The sequence below is a fragment of the Heteronotia binoei genome, chromosome 1 (assembly GCF_032191835.1).
Source record: "Heteronotia binoei isolate CCM8104 ecotype False Entrance Well chromosome 1, APGP_CSIRO_Hbin_v1, whole genome shotgun sequence".
NCBI classification, from domain to species: Eukaryota; Metazoa; Chordata; class Lepidosauria; order Squamata; family Gekkonidae; genus Heteronotia; species Heteronotia binoei.
Genome location: NC_083223.1, coordinates 243,097,166 through 243,120,902, shown reverse-complemented (window position 1 = coordinate 243,120,902; position 23,737 = coordinate 243,097,166). Strand labels below are relative to the sequence as shown.

Genomic DNA, 23,737 nt, shown 5'->3' with positions numbered 1-23,737 from the left:
AGTTGCTACTCAAGAAGAGGGGTGGCTAGGAGTATTTGAGTGAGCCAAATTTGTTCTTTCTCGCACCAAGTGTGGAAAATATCTAAACCAAGCCCCAGGTTGTATTTGCTTTAGTTCTGCTCTGCAAGCTGTAGCTCAGTTTTAGCAAACAACAGGGCATTTTGCTAGTGTCTTGATATTGTGAAACTTGTCTGTGCTTCTGTAGCTGAATAAAAATAGGCAGTTCTTGCATTGTCTGATGTATCATTGCTGTCTTCTAGGAATGATGGAATTCTGGCAGTGAAACGGCTACGAGAGATTCTGATGTGTGAGCTTCCTGCATGTCTTGTTCCTCGAACAGTAATACAGAATGTTGAAAGAGTTGATGACAGCTGGCTTGCTCCTGTTGTGTTTCTCTGGCCCAGAGGAAACTCCTCATTGCCATGACAACACTGCTCTTGCTCTCCTAGCAACACCCAGTTAACTGACGGTCAAGGAGAAGAGTTTGATGGTTTGTTTTCAATCGGATCAAAAGCTGTATCCCTCATCCTGTGGAGAAGATGAAATTTCCATTCTATTGGCCCTTTGTCAAACTGGCGCAATAACATTCTAGCGGTTTGCTAAAAAGAACTGCTTTGGTTATGGCTACTGATCCAACGTGATACGGCGCGCGCCAATTCTTGGACTCATGACTGGGTATACCATGTTGCGGAATGGGGGCGTAGGGAATGGAGGCCAGCCCTGGATGTTACGGTGGTCCAGTCGGATCCGGCTCACTTGGCTTAGCTTCACATTGTTCATCATCCTGGTCTTCTTTCCCCTTATCGCCCACTACTATTTAACCACCATAGACGATGCAGATGATGCTGGCAAGCGCATCTTTGGCCCGCGCACAGGCAACGAGCTATGTGAGGTGAAGCATGTTCAGGATTTGTGCCGCATCCGAGAGTCGGTGAGTGAGGAGCTACTTCAGCTGGAAGCCAAACGGCAGGAGCTGAACAGTGAGATTGCCAAACTGAATCTCAAGATTGAAGCTTGCAAGAAAAGCATAGAGAATGCCAAGCAGGATCTCTTGCAGCTGAAGAACGTCATCAGTCAAACAGAACATTCATACAAAGAACTGATGGCCCAAAATCAGCCCAAGCTATCTTTGCCGATCCGGTTGCTACCAGAGAAAGATGACTCTAACTTCCCCTTGCCAAAATCCAACAGGAACTGCCGGTTACACAATTGCTTTGACTATTCACGTTGCCCGCTAACTTCTGGATTCCCAGTGTATGTCTACAACAGTGACCAGTATCATTTTGCAAGCTCACTAGACCCTCTAGTTAAACAAGCCTTTGAGTCAACTGTCAGAACTAATGTGTATGTTACTGAAAATGCAAACATTGCTTGTATATACATAATCTTAGTGGGAGAAATTCAGGAGCCCGTAATGCCAAAACCTACTGAAATAGAGCAACAGTTGCACACTCTGCCATATTGGAGATCTGATGGACACAACCATCTCATTATTAACTTATCCAGGAAGTCTGAGACTCAGAACTTCCTTTATAACATCAGTACAGGGCGGGCCATGATTGCCCAGTCCACCTTTTATGATGTACAGTATCGCCCAGGTTTTGATATTGTAGTGTCTCCTCTGGTCCATGCAATGTCTGAACCTAATTTCTTAAAGATCCCACCCCAGGTGCCAGTCAAGAGGAAATACTTATTCAGTTTTCAAGGGGAGAAGGTGGAGTCTCTCCGGTCCAGCTTGCAAGAAGTACGCTCATTTGAGGAGGAAATTGAAGGCAATGCCCCAGCAGACTATGATGATAGGATCATTACCACCTTGAAGGCTGTACAAGACAGCAAACTGGACTTTGTCTTGGTAGAATTCACTTGTAAGAACCAACCTAAGGCAAGCCTGCCCACTGAGTGGGCTCTTTGTGGGGAAAGGGAGGATAGACTAGAGCTACTGAAACTATCTACATTTGCACTGATAATCACCCCAGGGGACACCCACCTTGTGATCTCTGCTGGGTGTGTAATGAGACTCTTTGAGGCTCTAGAAGTTGGAGCTATCCCAGTGATCCTTGGAGAGCAAGTCCAGCTGCCCTACCATGATGTGATCCGGTGGAATGAGGCAGCCTTAATTATACCAAAGCCACGTATCACAGAAGTGCACTTTCTTCTCCGAAGCATTTCTGACAATGACCTCTTGGCCATGAGGAGGCAGGGCCGTTTCTTGTGGGAGACCTATTTTTCCACCTCAGAAAGTGTCTTCAACACAGTCTTGGCCATCATAAGGACTCGAATCCAAATCCCAGCTGTTCCTATTCGTGAGGAAATGGCAGTGGAGATTCCTCACCGATCTGGCAAAGCTGCTGGCACAGACCCCAACATGGCTGACAACGGGGACTTAGACTTGGGGCCAGTGGAAACAGAGCCACCCTACTCATCCCCCAAATACTTACGCAATTTTACCCTCACAGCTATGGATATTTACAGAAATTGGAACTCTGCACCTGGGCCCTTCCATCTCTTTCCCCACACACCCTTTGACCCTGTCTTACCATCAGAAGCCAAGTTTCTTGGGTCTGGGACTGGATTTCGACCTATTGGTGGAGGAGCTGGTGGCTCTGGGAAAGAGTTCCAGGCTGCATTAGGTGGCAATGTTCCAAGGGAGCAATTCACAGTAGTAATGTTAACCTATGAGAGGGAGGAAGTATTGATGAACTCCTTGGAGAGGCTCAATGGTCTCCCCTATTTAAATAAAGTTGTGGTAGTCTGGAATTCTCCCAAACTTCCATCAGAAGATCTCCTGTGGCCAGACATTGGTGTCCCAATTGTGGTAAGAGAAATTAAGTTTTTAGCTTTTACATGTTTTAAGAGAGAGATGAAAAGATTTTGGAGATTTGTTTGTTTGTTTTTACAAAATCTGTGTTATGCTTTTTGCATTATGTGTTTGTCTTCAAATTGTACAGTAAGGTTTACCTACTGTGAGCTGTTAACAGGGGTCATTTTGTAGAAAAATAGGTGGTGGATCTCATCCAGGGATTGTTATGCAGCTGCACAATACTATTCAATGGACAAGGATGTGGAACTCGCAGAAAGGTTCAGGAGCTGTGCTCCTGTGAGCTTCCACTGAATCAGAGGCCTTGCTGTTAAGAATCTTTCCAGTTGGGGAAAGGAGTCTGTTCCAGCCTAACCTGTGTGTGAGATACCCGGATTTACATGGTTGCCCTTCTTCCCCCACAGTTTCTGTGATGGTTATACCCCAAGAATAAGTTTGTTGCTAAGTGGTTGCAGAAATGACCCCAACTTGGTATCTTTGGCCTAGGCAGAATTTGGAGCAAAGCAGATTCAAATCCCCTTACCCATGGTACTGTATGGTTAGGAGTACTGGGTCTGGGTGAAAGCTTAGATGAGTTCAGTAACTTAGGAGTCTGAAGACAGTAAGCTGAAAGAGGTTTTAGCTGGCTTGTTGGTCAAAGGGCAAGGTCAGGGGTCAAATTTAAGGGGTGCAACTGGAGAGGAGATATACCTGTAAAGACTCAGAAGGAACTCATTTTCCAAGAAAGGTGAGGCTGTGGCTGTTTTTCAAATGCCTAGATTTGATTCTGGCTGCTCCAGGGATGCAGCAATAAACCAGGGTCCCTTGTAGGATGCAGTTACTTGCTAGACCAGCCTTTGGCTTCACCCACATTCAGGACTTCTTTTCTTGGGCTGGAAATGCAACCAAGATTTGGGAAGACCATGAGGGGCATGGAAGTTTGCTGGCATAGCATGGAGAACTGATTTTGTCCCACCCTTCCCATTGTAAGCAAAAATAGGCAATTAAGAAAATAAAAAAGTGAGTTTTAAGGTTTGAATACTTGGTGAAAGGTAGTGTTTTCAGTTCAGTTGAGAGCCTGGGTTTTTTTTTTTTTAAAGCTGCAGTTACCTGAATGGTGGCAGTTGTAGTGGCATGAAAGCTTGTGTGGTGGTTTCTATGTTCACTAAAGTAGGCGCTTCTCTCTTCCTGGTTGGGTTGAGGGAGTTTGTAATTCTCCAGCTGCTTAGCAGAGGCCCTTTTATGGACAATTATGCTTTATAAAAAAACCTTTGGGTTTGTTTTCTGGCAGTCAGCTGTTTGCAGTTATAAAACAGTACAAGATTACTCAAAGTTTTTTGAGAGTGGACTGAACAATGAATATACTTTCTGGGAAAAGTCCTCTCCTGGCAAATTGGTCAGTGATAACTTGCCTTCCACAATGATGATATGGCACGAGATAGGAATAGAATGTATTTTGCAAGAAATGTGCATAATGCTTGTTGATTCTCTTAAGTGGCTGTTGGCGTTTCACATATAAACCCAAAGAGCATTCAATTATGGAGTGTTCCACAGCTTTTTATAAACAAGTTTATTCTTCTTATGACTTTATAACTCTGAACAGTGTTTTAAAAAACTGTGCCACTCTGTGTGTATGTGTCTGGCCTACAAGCCATTACTTATCCAAACCTCTCCTTTGAAAAATCAGCAACCTTTTTTTTTTAAGATAGAAAATTAATTTTGCTGTCCTAATGTGTCATTTTCTTTCTGTTTTTTTTTAAGGGGGGTTGTTTTCTTGAAATGGGTTTCTTTTTCTTGGGTTTTTGTTTTCTTGGAAGTCTCAGCAAAACCTGCCCTCCTTTGAAATTGTACTTGACACTTTCTATGAAATGAACTGGATTCAAAGTGGCTTGATCTTGCCATTTTGATCAGGCTTTAGAGGAGAGACTGTAGTATGATATTATGCAAGTGTGGATCTGTGAAATTTTCAGTTTATGTGGGGTCGCGTATCCCAGTGTAAGTTGCTTATTCTTTCACATCACATTGTCTTCAGTGGGACTGAGCAGCATCTATGTGTGTTTGCCAAGACAAGAGAATGCAACGTAAATAGACAGCAGCTTGACTCAAATGCACAGTTGGGTGCTTCTCCTTGGTCTGATTCTGTCCAGGAGGGAGTGATTAAAGTGTGCACCAGTTTCCCATAAGCTCATGCTCATTTTGTGTATCTGGTGAGCTAAAAATCCAAAAAGTTACAGAGGACAAATTCAAGGGTAACAGTTTCTCTGAAGCAGTAGAAAGTGGTTCTTTGTTGTAGCAAGAGATCTAAAATTTTTATTTGAAAGCAGAAGAGGGTGCTTGCTGCCACTTTTGCATCTGGGAGCTTAGCACCACATGAAACGAATGTATATTTTTAATATTTCATCTTATTGTTCCTTACTAGTAAATCACACAGTTCCCAGGCAGAAGTAAATGAAAACATTCTTTTTTGGGAGCAATAAAATGAGTTGCAATTGCTCATGTCATTGCAAAATGAACATTTGTGTTAGCCCTGCTGAGTTTTTATGCTCTTTAAACAAAATCTTCACTGTATTTCAATTTAAAATCTTTTTTAACCCCTTCGCTTCTGCAGTAGGAGGAAGCACACAGAGCTTCCTGCATGCATACCTTGAAACAAATTGAGTTCTTAATAGGCAAGCAAAGCCTCATTTCAGAATTGCTCCTGCTTTGGAGCAGTTGGAATGTTGGTGGAATCTCCTTTTTATTTATTTGCAAGCTTTAACCTGCCCATCTTTAAAATCCTTTACAAACACAATAAAATCAGTGAGAGGAAAAACCCAGGCAGGGCTGGCCCTTGACTGCGTGGCACCTTAGGCAAGGCTAACTTCTGATGCCCCCCCCACCCCAATAACGTCACTGAGTCACATGTACAATTTGGCACCCCCAGAAGACCAGCACCCTAGGCAATTTACCCAGGGGGGGGAGTGATGGACTCTAACTACATTTTAAAACAACAACCCTATTTGTCAACTTTCAAGAGTCCTATTTGATTAATTTCGATCTGACAGTAAAAGTGAACTCACCAAGGCTGCCGGGAATCAAGGGTGACTATAGAAAAACCGTTTGGAGGGTGAGGGAGCAAAGGTTAAACAGTGGCACTTTTCTCTAGTGCAGGGAGAGGAATGCAAGAGCCTCAAAGGCTCCTTGAACCATGGGTAAGTGTTAATGTTAGCAGAACAGATCCTGGGGGATCCAATCCCTATGTCACAGAATAGAGGTGAATAAAATTTTAATCTGTACCATAGATTAATATACTGTGATTGGCAGTTAGGAAGCAAAAAGGGTAGCTGTACACCCAGTGTGGTGTAGTGGTTAAGTCATAGAGGCTTTCTGGGTGACCTTGGGCCAGTCATGCCCTCTCATTTTAACCTACCTCACAGGGTTATGGGGAAGGTAAAATGGAGGAGAAATTATCCCACCTTGAGAGGCTTGGAAAGCCAGAAACAAGCTCCCTGCTTCACGGGAGTTGAGGCTGAGTGTGGGAGATAGGAAAGTCTCTTATGCCCCTCTTGCCATAGGATAAAAGGCAAGCAAAATGCCCTCCTTGCACCCCTAAGAAGCCAGTAGACAAGTTTCAGGTCTGCAGGCATCCTCACAGCTGAGAGCAGTTTCTGGGAGGGTCACTTTTGTTGCCACTGGAGAGATGCAGGATTGTGGCTCCTAAATGTCTTTAGCCCAAGAATGCATGCAAGCAGACTGTACAGTCCACAAGGTTTTGTTGTGGGTTCCTACTGTGCCTTTAGTTATATATACCTTTGAACAAGATCACCTGGGATTTTGGAGTTGGTTGTCCATTTGTTTTCTGATAGTATTCAATTATGTGACAGAACTGCCAGATGTGTGAGCTGATGTTCTTGGGGACACATATGACATGTTAGATAAGGTAAAACTTACTTTGTTCGGTTGTAGAGCTTGGACCCAGCCATGCTGCTTCAAAAGGAGGCTATTTGACAGCTCTGCTGCTTTCTGGACTCTGATATAGCCGTAAGTTCCAGCTTGCAGATATATGTAAACTTCAGTTTGTGCAGTGCAAAACAACCTGCCTGGCTGGGCATACAACACGGGGCTTACAGTGCCAATTTTACCACAATTGCAACGGTTGCCTATTGGTTTTTGGTTACAGTTCAAAGTTCTGGTGCTTATCTTTTCAAAGTCCTTGGCACCTGGGGCCCACAGAACCTCCTCCCTGGCATGTTAGTCTGTCTGCTTAACAACTTTTTTGGCTACTACCTTCCTTTCAACAGGCCTGATTGTCTGGGATAAGATGATCAGCCTTCTCAGCTATAGAGCCCACTCCTTGGAATAGTTTACCAAAGGAGGTTCATGGAGTGCCCTCTCTTGCTAGATTCCGGAAATTGTCAAAAACAATTTTATTCTAGCAAAGTATTTGCAGCATACTTTGTTGAGTGCTGTTTGGGTAGTAAGATGAGGAAGACTGTTATTCACTGTGGCATTTTGATTGCCTTGTTCCATTTCAATAGGGTTGTCAGCCTCCAGGTGGTAGCTGGATATCTCAGCTGATCTCCAGGCAGCAGAGATTCGTTCACCTGGATAAAATGGCTTCTTTGAAAGGTGGACTGTATGGTATTATACTCCAGTGAAGTCTCTTCCCCACCCAAACCTCACCCTCAGGCCCCACCCCCAAATCTCCCGGTATTTCCCAACCTGGACTTGGCAAGCCTACATTTTAATGATTGAAAAGGTTAGAAGCGGCTTTGAATGAACTGATAAGGGAGGACAGTACACATTTTTAAATAAGAGGAGGTCTCAGTATTCTTAATACTCACCTGCCTTGCATGGTTGTTATATCATCAACTTCCTATTGCAGGTGGGTGAGCTAAGATTTGACAAAGGGCCACATGGTTAGCTCATGACTAAGAGAAGATCTGAATCTCCTAGTTTGCAATTCCCAGTCACTCAGCTACTGCAGGGTACCAGCAGATCATATGAAGAGGAACAGTGTGAACAGTTCATTTAAATAACAGATACAGGCCACAGAATTGGGGCAAAATTTTGTTCTGTTTGGCACCAAAGAACGGTATTCGTGCTCTTATTCCCCATGTGTTAACACTGAAGCTAAGCTGAAAAAAAATGCAAGTTGTCTGCCCAGGAGTTTAAAAAACTTAATATGGAAGTTCAGGCATGCAGGATCTCTCTTCCCCCCTCCCCCATCACATAAGCAGTAAACAAAGATGTGTTAATTTCTTTACCCGTATTACTTGATTACAGGCTACTTAGAACAAGGTGGGAGGGTTAGGAGCAACATTTTCCTGCTAATTAAGGATGGAGGGTGTGGAGGGAAAAACAGCATCATTAAAAATTGCTTTTTTTCTATTAACCAGAAAAAAATTTCAAGTGTCATAAGACCACCAGGTGCAGAACAGTGATAATGCCACTCTGACAAAGTGATTACCGATCAAAGCACCCAAAGCAGACGGCTAATGAACTCCAACAAATTACGACGTAATGAGACAGAGCCCCTTGTGCATGAAGAAACAGGCGCAACCTCCAAAACCATAGCAACCAATGCGCAGAGGCTCCTAAACCTGGAGGGGCTGAGATTGGTGTGTAGCACCTAGGAGGTAGGAAACCAAGCTCACTCAGACCCAGGATGAGTCCCTGCCAGGCATTTGCCTGGGCATTCAGTGAAAGCTGAAGCAATGCAAGCCCCCTCCCTCCGTCAGGCTTCGCGTAATAATTCTTAGTTGTACAAATGCTCCAGTTGCATAACTTTTCTTCCCCAGTCTCTCCCCCCCCCGCCCCCAATAAATTGTGCAAACAAAACCTCCCAGGGGAATCTGCTATTTGTGTTCTGCTCTGTTTCCTCTGCATTGTTTCCATCTGGCACTGATCTCATCTGTCTTCCCCCTCTCAGCTTTAGTTACATCTACCTGTGCACATCGGGAGCCCAGGAGTAGATGCATTATTGGTGCCATCGATAGTGGACTATTTGTGTAGTGTAAACTGAGATATTGGGTTTTAAATTGTTTATTATGTTTTAATTGGTTGGCATTATGTTGTGTACATGTTGTTGTAACCCACCCTGAGCCTGCTTGTGGGGGATGGCGGGCTAGAAGTGAAAATAAATAAATAAATAAAATCAAATAAGGAGGCTGGAGCTCTGGTGGGTCTTTGGGGTGGAAAGGAGGGGCTCTCCCCCAACATGTTTATTTCAGCAACTCCTGGAGAGAGGTGACATCTAGGGCAGACTCTCAACTTAGCCAGCCTCTGAAATGTTTCACTCACAATGTTGTTGTAGACTTGTTGCTTTGAACTTGCAGGGCTGGGGGGGGGGGAGTACCAGTGTGGCAAATAAGGCTGGCTGGTCAGAAAAGATTTGTCCTTTCCTCTTCCTCATCCTCGCCCCCCCCTTCAAGCTCTTGCTGGTCAAATGACATTGGTTCTTGAGTTTGTTTTTATCCAGGGGGGTTTTTGGTAGAAAAAGCCCAGCAGGAACTCATTTGTGTATTAGATCACACACCCTGATGCCAAGCCAGCCGGAACTGCATTCCTGTGCATTCCTGCTCAAAAAAGCCCCTGTTTTTACCCATCCCAGGAGCAAGAGTAGCTCAACAAGATGAGTACACAAGCAGCTACATTTTCCTTTCTCCTCTTCTAATGGCAGGGGAGAAAGTAGAAAGGCTGGCTGGAGGGAAAATGTGACATGCCAAACTCCCTGCTGAGCAAAACAAGGAGCATTTGCTGGTGTCCGATCCTGGATGGAGGAGACAATCAATTAGAGGAGACTGGGACATTTGAAAAGACTGGGCGCTCCAAAATGGCTGGGAAAGGAGCAAAGATGGAAAAAAAAAACTTAGATGAGCAGTGTTCAGAAATGTCTGAAGATGCTGGGATAGGGCAATTGGGAATGGAGTTATGGGAGGGGGAGCATGAAATTGGGAGGGGATGGGATTGGGCTGCACAGTCCTTTGAGGACAATCTTGGCAGTGATAGAAAAGCTGCAGTGCAATATTGGCCCTATTGAAAAAAGAGGAAGAGCTGATTGACACATGCATTCCATCAGTCAATGCAGCATGTGTGAGTGACCTGCTCTGGTTTTGTTTTGGGTCACTTTTGAGAATGCCATTTTTTCACTGGCATCGCATCCAAAATTCAATGGCCATCCATCAAGCAAATAATCCAGCAACAAGGAAACACAGTGCCAAACTTGCATATGTGAATCAACCCCAGTGTGAGATGGGAACTGTAGAGTTTTAAAAGTTGGCTTCCCTGGTTTGTATAGTTTACAACATAATCCGCGGCTGTATCAGCCCCCAAAAAGGGTGTGGTTGCTCTTAAGCAAGTTTATAGCTTGAGCCTGGCATTTCTCTTGCTGACTCTCCCCCCCCCCCCCCTCATCTGCTCTGATTTTCATTACGAGAATTTAGGAGAAAATGGTAGGCTAAATTAGTTGCAAAAGAGCATTTTGTGGAAAAAAGGAAGAAGGGGGGGGGGGGAACAGCCAGCTTTGGCCTATATTAAATGCAAAATGCTTGTTTTGAAATGGCAGTTATGACATAGCTTGCAATTAGAGGATGCCAAACAGCTGCAAAAGCGTAACAGTAGCAATTAAAAACAAAAAACCCTGTTTTTCTGTCTTTAGGAATGAGAAGGGCCAGTGTTTCAGCTAAGAAAGTGGATAGGTATAATATCATTATGAAGTCAGCAACAATTAAGGCAGGGTGTTACTGAGTTCTTCAATAAAAAGTTAGTAAAGGGAGGGGGACAAGTCTGAGAAAAAGCTTCCCCGCGCCCTCCATTCCTGACCTTCCTCCGCAGTACGCAATCACAAGGCTGTGAAGTATGCTCAGTTTACATATGGCAACAAAAACAGCCAGTGGGTCTGGCAGGCAGCCCTTGTGAATTGACTGGGTGCCCTGGAACACGCCCCAGAGTCCTTGCCACATGCACAACTTCCATGGAAGAAACATAAGGGGCCCTCAGAATCCAAGATGATCAGGAGAGGGTTCTCTAAAGGCAGGATGGCCATTGATTGTCATGGGCAGAGTTCAACTTGTGCATGGGCTTTACTACTTAAAGCCGCAGGTAGGAAGGGATGCAATGAAAAGGGTGCCTGTGGCCATGTAGAGAATTTCTAGCTTAGACAAAATTTGAACAGTGCTTTTCCAGCTCATAACCTTCGCCATTATGATACACCAGATCACTCCAACCTATAATTTGCATAACACTCTGCTTTACAGTGTTCGTGTCCTAATGGTAAAATCTGGGTGTTGTGCGTATGTGTGTGGGGGAAAGGGGGAGAAGCATTAACTTGCATAGAGAGCAAAGGGCATAGTATTTCATGAATCATGATAACCTCATCAGAAACCTTTTTCGTGCCAATAATCTGCACTCATTTAAACCAGGGTTGCTCTGGGAGCTGGAATGAAGTAATAATGGTCCACACGGCATATTGTGAATTACCATGCCTTTCCAAACCATCCTTGTTTTTACAAAGCCAATTAACACTGTTCCTTTCATTTTAGAGTCTCAGCCCTAGTAACAATGCAGTGTTTCCAAAATTTAGTGTCATCAAAGCCGTGCTTACTTCCTGCCAGCACAGTTGTTTTTATTATTTTTTTAAATTTTCATGTTATTGTTACATGAATAATTCAGATAGCGATATGCAGTTGCAAACTGGGACCCATGCAAATTTGCAAAGGTTATCCAGCATGTTCTTTGGCAACCTGTGGGGGAATAATCAGTCCCTTTCCCCAAGATTCTTGTGGTGGAAAATAGACAGCATCTTTAGAGCCCAGTTCTTCCTCCCCTTGTGGCCCCACCTGTTTTCAGATGGGCCTCCAAACTAGCAGCCTGCCACATGGATCAAAGCTAGCCAAAAGAAAGGACTAGTGCTTATAGAGAGCCTGGCTGCTAACCTGCTAACCGGCTCAGATATGCCTACCTCCAAGCATGCACTTAGATTTGTGCCTTAAGTGGGAAAAAAGAATTGTTCATCAGCCAAAATGCAGCTTGTGATCTTGACTAGCCCCTGGCCCACCACCACACCAAACTCTACCCCACCAAACATTCAAATATTAGTCAACCTGTGAAATAATAGGCAACTGTTCAAAGCATGAGGCTGGGGCATGGTTGGCTCCTGTCCTGAGGTGTGACTTTAACCAGTATTTCCTGGCTCAGGGTGCTCACTATTTTATTCTGACTTCCAAGGAGCTCAGGATGGTGTGATCCATCAGATGCCCTACATTCTGCTACTCTGATCAATATCTTGGGATCTGACAAGATTGGGGTAGCCTGGGTTGTCCAAGTCAGGACAGGTGAGTAGTCCCACTGATTACTGTTGGGACAGTTCACATGGATAGAGTTCCGTACTATAGTCTGATTTTGTGGTTTGTGATTTTGTTTTTATGCAGGGCTGGGTTTTTATGTTGTGTTTTAATATCTTAATGGTTTATTATTATTTTTTGTAAGGAATCTTGGGCAGGTTCCTGGAGAGGTGATATAAAATTACAACATTTGAATTACAAATTTGAAGGATTTAAAAATGAGCTGATTTTCTTAAGAAACCAATACCACCTCTAGAAATTGCTGTTCAAGATGCTATTACAATAGGTAACCAATTAAACTCGCTTTCTCTTCCTCAGTCTCTCTTGGAGTTTGGGTCTGAGGCAAACATTTAAAAATATTTATACCCTCCCTGTCTATAAATATCTACAAGGTGGCTTATTCTCTCCCCCCACAACACCACCACTACAAAAAAATCCCAGTGAATATCATAAAATAAGAAGGATAAGAAGATAAGAGCAAAAAATGCAAACCCACAAAAGAGCTATACCATTTTAAAATACAGAGAGGGGTAGCATGTTGGATGATACCATATACGATGAACCTTCACCTATGTGGAAAGAGCAAGAGTCCAGTAGCAGCTTAAAAACGAACAAAATTTATGGCAGAGCAGGAGAGTTCACGAGTCACTACTTTTATAGCTGAACATTCAAAATCACATACCCTGCTGCAAATTTTGTTAAGTCTTTAAGGTGCTGCTGGATTCTTGCTCTTTTCTACTGCTGCAAACACAGCTACCCATTTTGATCTATCTCTGTGGGGATCATTAATGCATCTGAATGAAAGCCAGCCCTTCCTGGGTCTTGTGCGGCACCCAACAAACTATCAGCATCAAAAGACACATCAATGCATAACATGCAAATACCAACCATTGTGACAATTGGAGTAGATGGAAGGATTTTTTTTTAATTGCAAAGACCCTACGAGGAATGCAGGACTTGCTGAGAAATACGTTGCACTTTTTTTTGGGGGGGGGGGATCAGTTTGAGTGGAAGTTATGCCCAAGGTAAGCACGCAACATTTGCTTTGCCCTATAAAATACAATTGGAGCCACTGAGAATTGGTTGGGTTTCTCATTTGCATGTCCTTCAAGATTTTCTTTGGGGGGGGGGCAATTGTTTGTGTTTGATGTGTTGCAGCCTGGAAAAGCCTGTTTATTATATATTGAATGAATGAGTGTATGTGTGTATAGTATACTCCTCTGGGATTCTGTCCATAAAATTTGAATTAATTTGCCTACCTGCAGACTCCTTGGGGTTAGTACTGTTGCAGAGAGTGAGTCCCTGCAGGAAAAAGTCATTCTAGCTTCTCTTATTAAACCCTGTAGCCATGATTATTCAGCCTGCTGCTGCAAGCCTTCACATTAAAAAAAAAAATTCCCCGCTCCTGAGCAGTCTCTCACAACTGCTAAGGGCCATGGCAGGGTGAAGCGTTTCAATCATTGCTGAGGCATAACTACCTTTTTTCATCCCAAGGCTGAAGTTTTCTGTTGCTTTCAGTAAGTGTCTCAGGGGGGTGTGTGCGTGCTAATCTGCATTCCATTGTACAAACACACTAAAGATGCCTTGCGGATATTATGCGGAGAGGTCTACATTTTGTATGCATGTAATTCAGCCTTGCAGGTAAAGTACAAATACTCCAGTAGCAAGGGAACAAAAAAATACCTCTGCAACATGCTACATTCTTCATGTCTCTGACTATTCTCAACTGTGCATTATCAAGTTGGCTCTTCAGGCAACTCATAAATTTAGGGGATTCATCGCCACAAGATGTTGTGATGACTACTGGTGTAGCTGGCTTTAAAAAAAACCCAAATGATCTGGCAAAGGCTGTGTCTAACAAGCTGTTATGTGGCCTACTACAGGCCAGATAGATGAAACTTGCTGATCCCTCCAGCAAAATATACATTTTGGGAATGGTGTTTAGAAGTCATTGGTGAAATTATCTGCCTGCATCTCTCAGGTATATTGAAGTAACAAGAGGGAATCACGGAAAAAGGCAAAGTCATAAACAAAACAATGGTCCATGAAAAAAATAAAGATGAATAAAGTTAAAGTAAACTAAAAGATAATTAATTAGTGTACATTCTCAAGTAGCAACTCTTGTCCCAGGTTTGCAGAAAAATCCAAAAAGTTTTTAAAAATGAGGTAAGGGGTAAGATTCCTCCCAAATGGAGAAAATCCACCAAGATTTTGCAAAATCTCATATGATCACAGACTGCTTTCCAGGATTTACCTAGCAGTCGACAGGTAAGGAAAGTGCTTATGAAGAAGCCCAGATAAAGAAGGGAAAGGGCCAGTGGGGAGGACAAAAAGTGAGAGAAAAGGGTGGAGAGATGGCAGAAAAGGGAAATGGCAGGAGGGCAGAAAAGGAAGCGAAATGGATGTCTCCCCCCCCCACACACACACACACAGTTCTATACATCCCTGCTTGTTATATACTGAAATTCAGCATTTTTCACATGGAAATTAGTATGTGGGCTTAAGTTGATGTGTGGATTGATACTGCTCCCCCCCCCCCCCCCGGCTTCTTGTCACACTGCTGTTGATCCTATCTGTCTGATTTGGTCTAGTAATTTGCTGCAAACTTATTTAGAGTTTGACTTTTAAACTGTTGGGCTTCTAAATATTTAAAATAATTTTTAAAAGACAGGAAAAGCCTCAAGCATAAGCAGAAAGAAGGGAGGGGCTATTTAAATGCCCTGCTGACTCAACCCAGAGGTGGGTTGGGGGTTAAATCTGTGATGCAGGAAAGAAGAGCTGTGTATAGAGGTTATCTGCCAGGGTGAAGATGGACAATTGGAAAAACTGCCTGTCTTACTTTTCTTTGAGCAAGATCTCTAGCCAAGTTCCAGTCATATCCACTGACCTCTGAGATTTCACTGGAAGAGAAATTGCTCCCTTCCATTTACCTTCTTCTATACCTCTAAAAAAAAAAAAGGAAACAAAATGCTGATTTAAGGTACTGCAATGAATACTGGCATGTTTTCTATCACTGCATACTTTATTCCAGAGCTTAAATCAGAAGGGACACCCCGGGGAGGGCTGAAGTGCTGCCAAGAGTTCTGTGTGTTTATCTTGCATATCCGTTTCAAAATGAGCTCTTTTTGGGAGAATGTGGATTCTCTTTATTTAGCACTTTAGCTCTGGAGGAACTCCAAAGAGCTTTGCAATTAAAAAGAGTTGGTTTCCCCTGGTTTTGGTTTTCTTGTTGCATTAATATATAATGGCTGTGCTATTGCCTTGTTAGGTTTGTCCAAGCCATTAGTACCCAGCTGGGATTGTTCAAGCTAGCGTTGCAATGGCCTACCTGGAAAATAACCTGTATTCTTTGGCCTGCTCTATCCCCCAAACTGCCTATTTACTCCTGAGAGTCCTAGTCCATAATTTTCAGAGCAGCAAATTGTGCTTATTTCACAGTTGCGTTGGGATAACTGAAAATATGAACAGGGGGACAATAAAGTAGCTTTTATTTATGAGGAACTCAAATTCAGAAGTCGGCTTCCACACAGAACTCTTTGTGCGAAATGAGACACACACATACAACTAACAAGGAAAAATATGTGCAGGGAGTAAAGGTGTAGGATCCATCCAGTGTGTTCTGAGTTCACAGAGTTCAAATGGAAATGTCCCATGCAAGGGCAACTCTACGCTTTATGTAGGGGGCACAGTTGCAGTGTTTCTGTTTCAGTTTATTTATACAGTATCAATAAAATCAAGAGATATATGCATTTCTAATACAAAGACAAGCATTACAAAACTTAGCTGCACAGATGGCACAGCAGTCAATGAATCAGGTTTTACCAGATAGGTATACACAGGTTCGTAAAGTCATGTGTACATCTTCCCCATTTTTCCTGTTTTGTGTGATGGGAATCAGCACTGTTCACACAGCAAATCTATTTGCTGCTGCCCAAACTGTGAAAGTGTCCAGGGAGATATTGGAATTAATAATTGAGTTTGTTTAAATTCTGCATTTCGTATCAGCATGCAGTGTACTTTTTATTTCTAAAACAACTGTCTGGATTTGATTAGGATGAGAGAGTTACCTTGCACCCTCCCCCGGTCCTCAAGTTTTCAGTGAATCCTTGAACCCAGGTCTCATACTTATAGACAAGTTGAGGAAGAACACAGCCCAAGGCTGTATGGAAATTCAGAGCCTGAAGTTTTGAAATCTGAGTATTCCAGTTCTCCCTCTCTAGGTGTTGAAAAGTCCATTGTATTTTCTCACCTTGTGGTTTCTGAGAGAGCCTATAGAACATGCAAGTTTAAAACATTTGGCATTGCATGAGCACAATACATTTGATGTGTTTAAGTCAGTAGAAATGGTACCCATTTCACACATTGAAACATAATTGCATATGCCGGAGGTTTTGTTTTTACTGCTGATGTGGAAATTGAATGTGATTAGACACCCAGCAACCAAGCAGAAATTCTGCTGGAAGATGCAGTACCAAAAACATTGAAGAAGTCTCCCATTCATTAAAACAGCAGGATGGCCGTTCACCTAGTCTGTTGTGAGAAAAGATGCATTCTTCCTGGAGTTTTGTGGGTGGCCATAGGGATGGCGGATTGCTTAGACAGTTCCCAGTTTCCTTTCTTGAAAGTGGTTTGGCCAGCTGCCCCTTGTGGGATGGTTTGGATGGTCGTCACGTCCATTGTTGCTGCTGATCTCTCTTAACTGCTGCTGTCGAGCAGAATTCAGAAGCTGCTGATTTGGCCAAAGCCAGGTCACGGAAGCAAGCAAGAGGCAGCACCTTCTGAGAGTGCTGCAGAATTAGAAATGGTCTCTTATGTAGATATAATATGTGACAGAATCACTCTGGGATCCTTGGTGTCTTTTAAGAGAGTTTGTTTTTGCAGAATATGCCTGATAGGAAGGTGATTCTCAAGAATGAAGAGCAGACAAGGAGAGGGGCTTGAGTGCTAAATTCTTAAGCCATCATGTTTGACTGTAACTTAAAGACCTGTGGCATTCCTGTGTTGTTGTTTTGCTCAAATCATAGAGACTAGAATGGACATACAAAATCAAGAAGTGGGGTGGCAGAAAAAGAAAGATAGCAGGCTGCTGATTTAAGAGTGAGCTTAGTTCAGAAACATTAAATTGAATACATGCCTCTGAGATGCTTCATCAAGACAAAGAGATGGAGGGAGGCCAGTATATTTGCAAATATGTAGTGATTGGGGAGAAAATATAGTTCAGTGGTAGAGCACCTGCTTTGCATGTAAAAGTTCCCAGGTTCAGTCTTGGGTACTATTGTGTTACAAAGATCTTTCTTTGCTATGCTTAGTCAACATAGTACTGAGCAAGGTAGAACAGTCATCTAATTCAGTATAAGACGGCTTTGTTGAACTTATATCTAGTTTGTTTGGCCTTAGTTGTCAAACTGCCCGTTCACTTCCCTTGCAAAGGCTATAGTTTTTCAGCGTTCTGTTGCAGGCACTGTCACTCTGCACTATTAGAATGTCATGTCCAATGTTGCCCAGAACCAGTTTTGGTTCTGAAAGTGAAAGTGAAGAATTCCTGAGCATAAATGAGCTCAGCTACAGCTCTAAGAATGCTTTCTATGCATTTGTGATACTTAGTCATTATTCCAAGGCCTTTATATATATATAAATGATTTCTCACATATGCAAGTTGCTAAGAAAATTATGTTCTGCAAAGAGAGAGAAATTGGTAGAGGGAATGTGCCTATTCTTACCCCTGTATAACATAGCCCATTTTGCATTGGGGATAGAAGTATTTAGCTATTATGATGGTCATAACAGAAGAGGTGGGTTCCAGGATGTGTAGGAAGTGGTTCATTTTTGGAGGTGAGTGGGGGCTGACATCTACTGTCATTAAGGCAGTGATTGGTTCCTTGTGGTTTCAGAAGGAGGGAAGAAAACTGGCAAGGATGCTTTGTCGTTTTCATCCTCGCTGACTTGCTTCAGTTCAAAACAAAGCTGCTGGGGCTTCCTCCTCGGCCTCTCCTTTGCTCTGCTTTTTATCAGCAGCTCCCCCAGCTGTACCCACTTCCTGCTTCCTTTTCTTGCCCACAAGCAGCTGTCACTTCTCTGGAAACAGCTAAGGCATCCCTTGCACGGAGGCTGTCTTCTGCCACCATCTGACTACTAGTGGTGCAGACCTCTGCTTCCCAAAAAACTGCCAACTTCTGCCCACTCTCACCTCCCCGCATGAGATGGCATGGCCTTGAGCAATGGTGTTAAGTCAAATGCAAGTAAAAGCATTGTGCAGCACTCTTTTGGGGTGTTCTTAACTTAAGTGCTTGGTTGAAAAACAGAAGACCCAAGAACCTGAACTGAATGAGTGAGTGTTCCATAGCTATTAATGTTTCAGTAGCAGTGTCAAAATGTTGTCTAAACACAGACTACTTTCTTTCGCTGCTGCAAACGCCCACAAAACGTGGCATTTAGGGAAGATGTTCCTGATATGTGAAAACTTTAATATGATGATACGCTGTCTATGAGTCAATTTCCTTGCAGAAATTTAGAGGGTTGCCCTTTACTTTTTAGGAGGAAACTGTGAAGCCACACTGTTTTTTTTTTAATATGAGCCACTGGTGACTCACAAGTGTTATACAGGCCAGATATATCACCAGTTGTAGTCCTGTCTGTTTGCCTCCCACAATGAATGGGGCGCAGAAATTATAAGGGGGTCAGAGAGGGGGAATGGGTTGAATGGTTTCAGGGACTCTGTTGTTATTAAAGCAAGAGGAGAGACGAATGAGTTTGGCAGAAGCATTTGAATAGACTGGAAAGGACCATGATGAGGTGACAGAATGGATGATGAAGAAGAAGAATTGCAGATTTATACCCCGCCCTTCTCTCTGAATCAGAGCCTCAGAGTGGCTCACAATCTCCTATATCTTCTCCCCCCGCAACAGATGCCCTGTGAGGTGGGTGGGGCTGAGAGGGCCCTCACAGCAGCTGCCCTTTCAAGGACAACCTCTGCCAGAGCTATGGCTAACCCATGAAGAAGCAAACCTACCTGATAATCAGTTGGAAGGTTTGTAAGAGAGGAAAGGGTGGATCCTGGACAAGGTTACATTGTAATTGCAATTACATGAGAAAAGCAACAGCTTAGACCAGGGGTATGGAGCTCATTTGTTATGAGGGACTTTGTCTGACATAAACGGGACTTTGTCTGGCTGGGCCATGTGTGTCATGAAATGTAATACCAGGTAGAAAAGATATACACTTTATAAAGGAAACAGACAAACACAACTAAAGATAATTTTTAAACTTAAAATACAAATGTTTATTTAACAGTCTTTGATATCTGACACCTCCCAAACCTTTCCCCAACCCTTAAAATATGCCTGCCTAATAGGGATGCCATCTTCCTGGTGGGAACTGGGGATCCCCAGGAATTACAGCTCATCTCCAGACTACAGAGATCAGTTCCCCTGGAGAAAATGGATGCTTTGGAGGCTGGCTGTATGGCATTGGTATCACCAAAGTCCCTGTCCTCCCAAGGCTCCATCCCCAAATCTCCTGGAGTTTCCCAACCTGGGTTTGGCAACCCTACCCGCTCATCCTGCTAGTAACCAGAGGGAACCTGGCAACCCTATTGCCTAAAATGGAGAGGTGGGGGAGTAGAGGGATTTGGCAATGTGACTTTAAATAATAAAACTTCAAGAAAAAGCACAAAAATTACTAAAAATACAAACAAAACTGCTCTGAGCCTAGGAAAATATGAAATGGCTGAGCATTATGGTTGCCAATGCCCAGGTGGGGGCAGGGGACCCCTCAATTTGGAGGCCCTCCCCCCCGCTTCAGGGTCATCAGAAAGTGGGGGGGAAGGGAAATGTCTGCTGGGCACTCCATTATTCCCTATGGAAACTGATTCCTATAGGGTATAATAGAGAATTGATCTGCAGGTATCTGGGGCTCTGTGGGAGCTGCTTTTTGAGGTAGAGGCACCAAATTTTCAGCATAGCATCCAATGCCTCTCCCCAAAGTACCCTCCAAATTTCAAAAGCATAGGATCAGGGGGTCCAATTCTATGAGCCCCAAAAGAAGGTGCCCTATCCTTCATTATTTCCATTGGAGAGAAGGTATTTAAAAGGAGTGTGGTCCCCTTAAATGTAATGGCTAGAACTCCCTTTGGAGTTCAGTTATGCTTGTCACAACCTTACTCCTGGCTCCACCCCCAAAGTCCCCAGATATTTCTTGAATTGGAGCTGGCAACCCTTCTGAGCACTGCAAGCTTTCTTCCCCCCTCCCCATCTACTCACAGTGGCAGCAGCTCTCCAGGCAGGTTTTTCATTTTTTTACAAGGTAGTTTGAGATAGGAGAGGCTTGAAGACCCTTTGGAAATAATGGGAGCCAAGAATGCCAATTGACTTGCATGAGCTCATTGAAATACATTGCAGAACAAAAAAAGTTGCAAAGAAAATGTGGAATGGATTTTCCATTATGGTCTCTAGGGCCAGATAGACTAGTCTGGAAATGGGAAATCCATTCTGCATTTTCTTTGCAACTTCTTATCTGTTGCAGTGTATTTCAAAGGGAACTTCTGTGCATGAAGAGGAGCTGAGAAGTTCAGCAGCCCCACACTCTGCTTCCTGTGCTCAGTGGCAGCTCGAGCTTGACCTTGGAAGGGTAAGGACAGACAAAGGAGTAGAGAGCCACAGGTCAGACTAAAGCCTGGGTAAGCTGGTTCTGGACTGCAATCTGTAGGTTTTACACCCCGGCTTTAAACTCTTGCACTATTTGTGATAGGCCTCCCAGAGTTTCTGAGACGTTTCCCTTTCCTGAAATCTTGCTGGCTGTATTTTCTTTCTTCTCCTGAGAGGTCATTTGACATCACTTTCTTTGTTTAAACACAAAGGAGTCTTGTGGATTGTTCTTCAAGGTGCCTGAAAACTTCATTTGTGCGTTTTCTTCTGCAATTTAATGAAGCTACCTCCTGTGGAACTTCTCTGTTTAAATACGATATTAAATACCATATTGGAAAACTGCATTGTACACCCCTCTGCTGGCCTGTGTTGAGCAATGCAGCCCTTGTACCAGGATGTGCAGAAAGCAGAGTTGCACCTACTGATGGACTACAGGCTTCTGAAACGTTGAGGCAGGAACTGGTCTAGTGGAGCCTTGATTTGATTTAGCATGCTGCAGTGTATGCTGTTATTCAAAGCATAAATTTAAGATCATTTAACACAGATCAGATAGGCTGCACTCACTCACATGTTGCAGCAAATAGAATTCGATTGAAGGCTTGCAAAATCAGTCATAGTCTACATGAAGAGAGGAGGGAGAGGACACACAAATAGGCCATGCTTAGGCCCATCATGAACATAGAGAGATTTGACATAATATCTGAGGTCTGCATGGTTGCTTTGTATTTAGAAGATATTGGACCAAAGGGATTTTAGTTCTTAAAACAGTTCTGCTCAACTCTGCTCAGTCAGTGGTCATGAGCACCAGGGCAACTGAAGTGACAGTTTTGCTATGGCATCTATTTGGAAGAACTCACTCCATGTTGCATCTGCTGTAGCTTACTAATTGCGCAGAGAACTCAGAAATACACCCTCTGATGCAAGCATTAGGAGATACAGAGGGCTGCAAATTTAAAACCTCTGTAATTATATTTCAAATGTCTCCAAATGACTGCATCTGTCTGCCTCCTTCTTCCTCCAAAACAATTCACTACCGTGAGCAGAGGAAGAAACATCTAAAAACTTAGAAGGGACAGGAAGACAATAGACTGCATTTAGGAAAGCTGGTCCTTTTAACTAGGGAGGGCGACTTCTCTGCCTCAAATATTCTGACCCCCCCACTGAGGATTATCAATAAGAAAAGTGTTCTCAATGCACAGATTTGGTTATTTAAAAGATGTTTGCCATACTTTCCATAAAAATGTTTCCATAAAATGTTTAAAGCTGCTCACAGCATTGTTAAACCACCATAAAAATATAAGCAGTTAAAATGTTAAAATCAAATTAAGCATCAAACAAGAGACAAAAGCAGCAATTAAGGAAATAGTTACATCAGCTGCCTATAAACCAATCTCTCTCTGCATTCTTCCTCTCTCCCCCATACATTTGCATGTTTGAAAACTCCCAGCTGGCAGTGGTAAAATGGACCTTGCTGCACAATTAAGACACTCTTACCATTTGCTGAGCAAGTCGCTAGTAGATTAATCATTCTGGCAGGTTCTTAAAGTGCCAGATAAACCTTTCACCTCCAAGAAACTCTGCAGGATTTTTAGAAAATGAAAATGAGAAGTCCTGCTGGATCAGCTCACAAGCCCCTGTAGTATAGATTTGTGTTTCTGATTGTGGGCAGCCAGATGCCAACAAGCTGGGAATGAGGGCAGAAGCCCCTCCCCTGTAGCTTCTCAGAAGTATACTGTCTCTGAAGATGGAGGTTCAATTTACTTGTCTATTGATAGTTCTTTCCTCCGTGAAAATCTCTCTCTGTCTCGCACTCGCACACACCATTTAAGCTAAGGATCCATCACTGTGCCCTGTGGCAATGAATGGTATACATAGTGTGGAAATTGGATCTTCTGTTTTTCTGTTCTGAACCAGTTGCTGGTGAATTTCATTTGATGGCTCCCAGTTTCGCTATTTTAAGAGAGGGGGAAATAACTGCTCTGTTCCAAACCTCTGGCACATCCTTTTCCTTAGTTATATCCTCTCCCCAACTGAAAAATTCCAGACCCATCTAGCCTTTCCTCCAACGTCTCTCTCATTTGGGTTGCTCTGTTTTGTACTTTTTCCAGTGTTGCAGGAATCTCATTTAAGAAACACTCATCCATTCCTTGTGGGTTCTCTCTGACCTTCTGAATTCCCTCTGGATACAGCTGTAGCTTGGAAAGTTTCCAGTTTACACTACACGCTTATAAAAGCTGCTTCTTGCTAGTTCATTACCTGGCTGGCGCAAATCCATAGTGACAGCTGTTTCCTTCTACCCTCACAGAAGATGAGTGTGTGTGTTTTGAGACTATACTTACTGCCACAATAGCAGGCCTCTCCCCAATGGAAGATGCAGGAGGAGGGCTATGGTCCTTCTGAATGCCCTGGGAGTTGGTCAGCTGGAGGGAAAAACCAGATTACAGTGTAGTGGTCAGAGTGCTGGGATAGGGAAATCTAGACCCCTGCTTGCCATACAACTCACTATGTAACCTTGGGCTAGTTATGCCTACCTGACCTCATAAGGTTGTTAAAGGAATAAAATGTAGAAGAAGCGAACCATGAACACCATCCCAAGATCCATGGCAGTATAACATTGAAATAAGTAAATAAGATCCAGTAGTTGGGAATATGGAGGTTGCAAGACTGATTTTCCTCTTGTGCTCTCCTGTGGATTGCTTGGTAACCTTAGATTGCTTGCTTTTCGTGACCTTTAAAAGAGAGAGGCTCCCAGTGTTCGCAGCCCTGCACAACAGGAGTTTGTGCTAAGATGTTTCCAACAGTGTTGTAATATCCTAGATTTTCCTGAGTAATTGAGGGTGGGATGGTAAGAAAGAGTATTGACAAACAGTATAGCTCCTGGGTATTTATTTATCAGAATATTCTATGTCACCTTTTCTGAGTGCTACTCGAGGCAGCATACAATTAAAACCACTTGACGATATAAAAAGATGCCA

At 43.2% G+C, this 23,737-nt stretch overlaps 1 protein-coding gene across 5 annotated transcripts in view; it reads left to right on the top strand.

Annotated features, from left to right (window-relative positions):
• The window catches only part of EXTL3 (exostosin like glycosyltransferase 3), a 197,517-nt gene that overhangs the window by 145,959 nt on the left and 27,821 nt on the right, over positions 1-23,737 (top strand). For all 5 annotated transcript variants that reach the window (XM_060250128.1, XM_060250154.1, XM_060250118.1 and 2 more), the window contains one exon: positions 261-2,815. In XM_060250128.1, coding sequence (XP_060106111.1) covers positions 668-2,815 — 2,148 coding nt within the window. In that variant the 5' untranslated portion in view covers positions 261-667. The remainder of the gene's footprint in view (positions 1-260; positions 2,816-23,737) is intronic.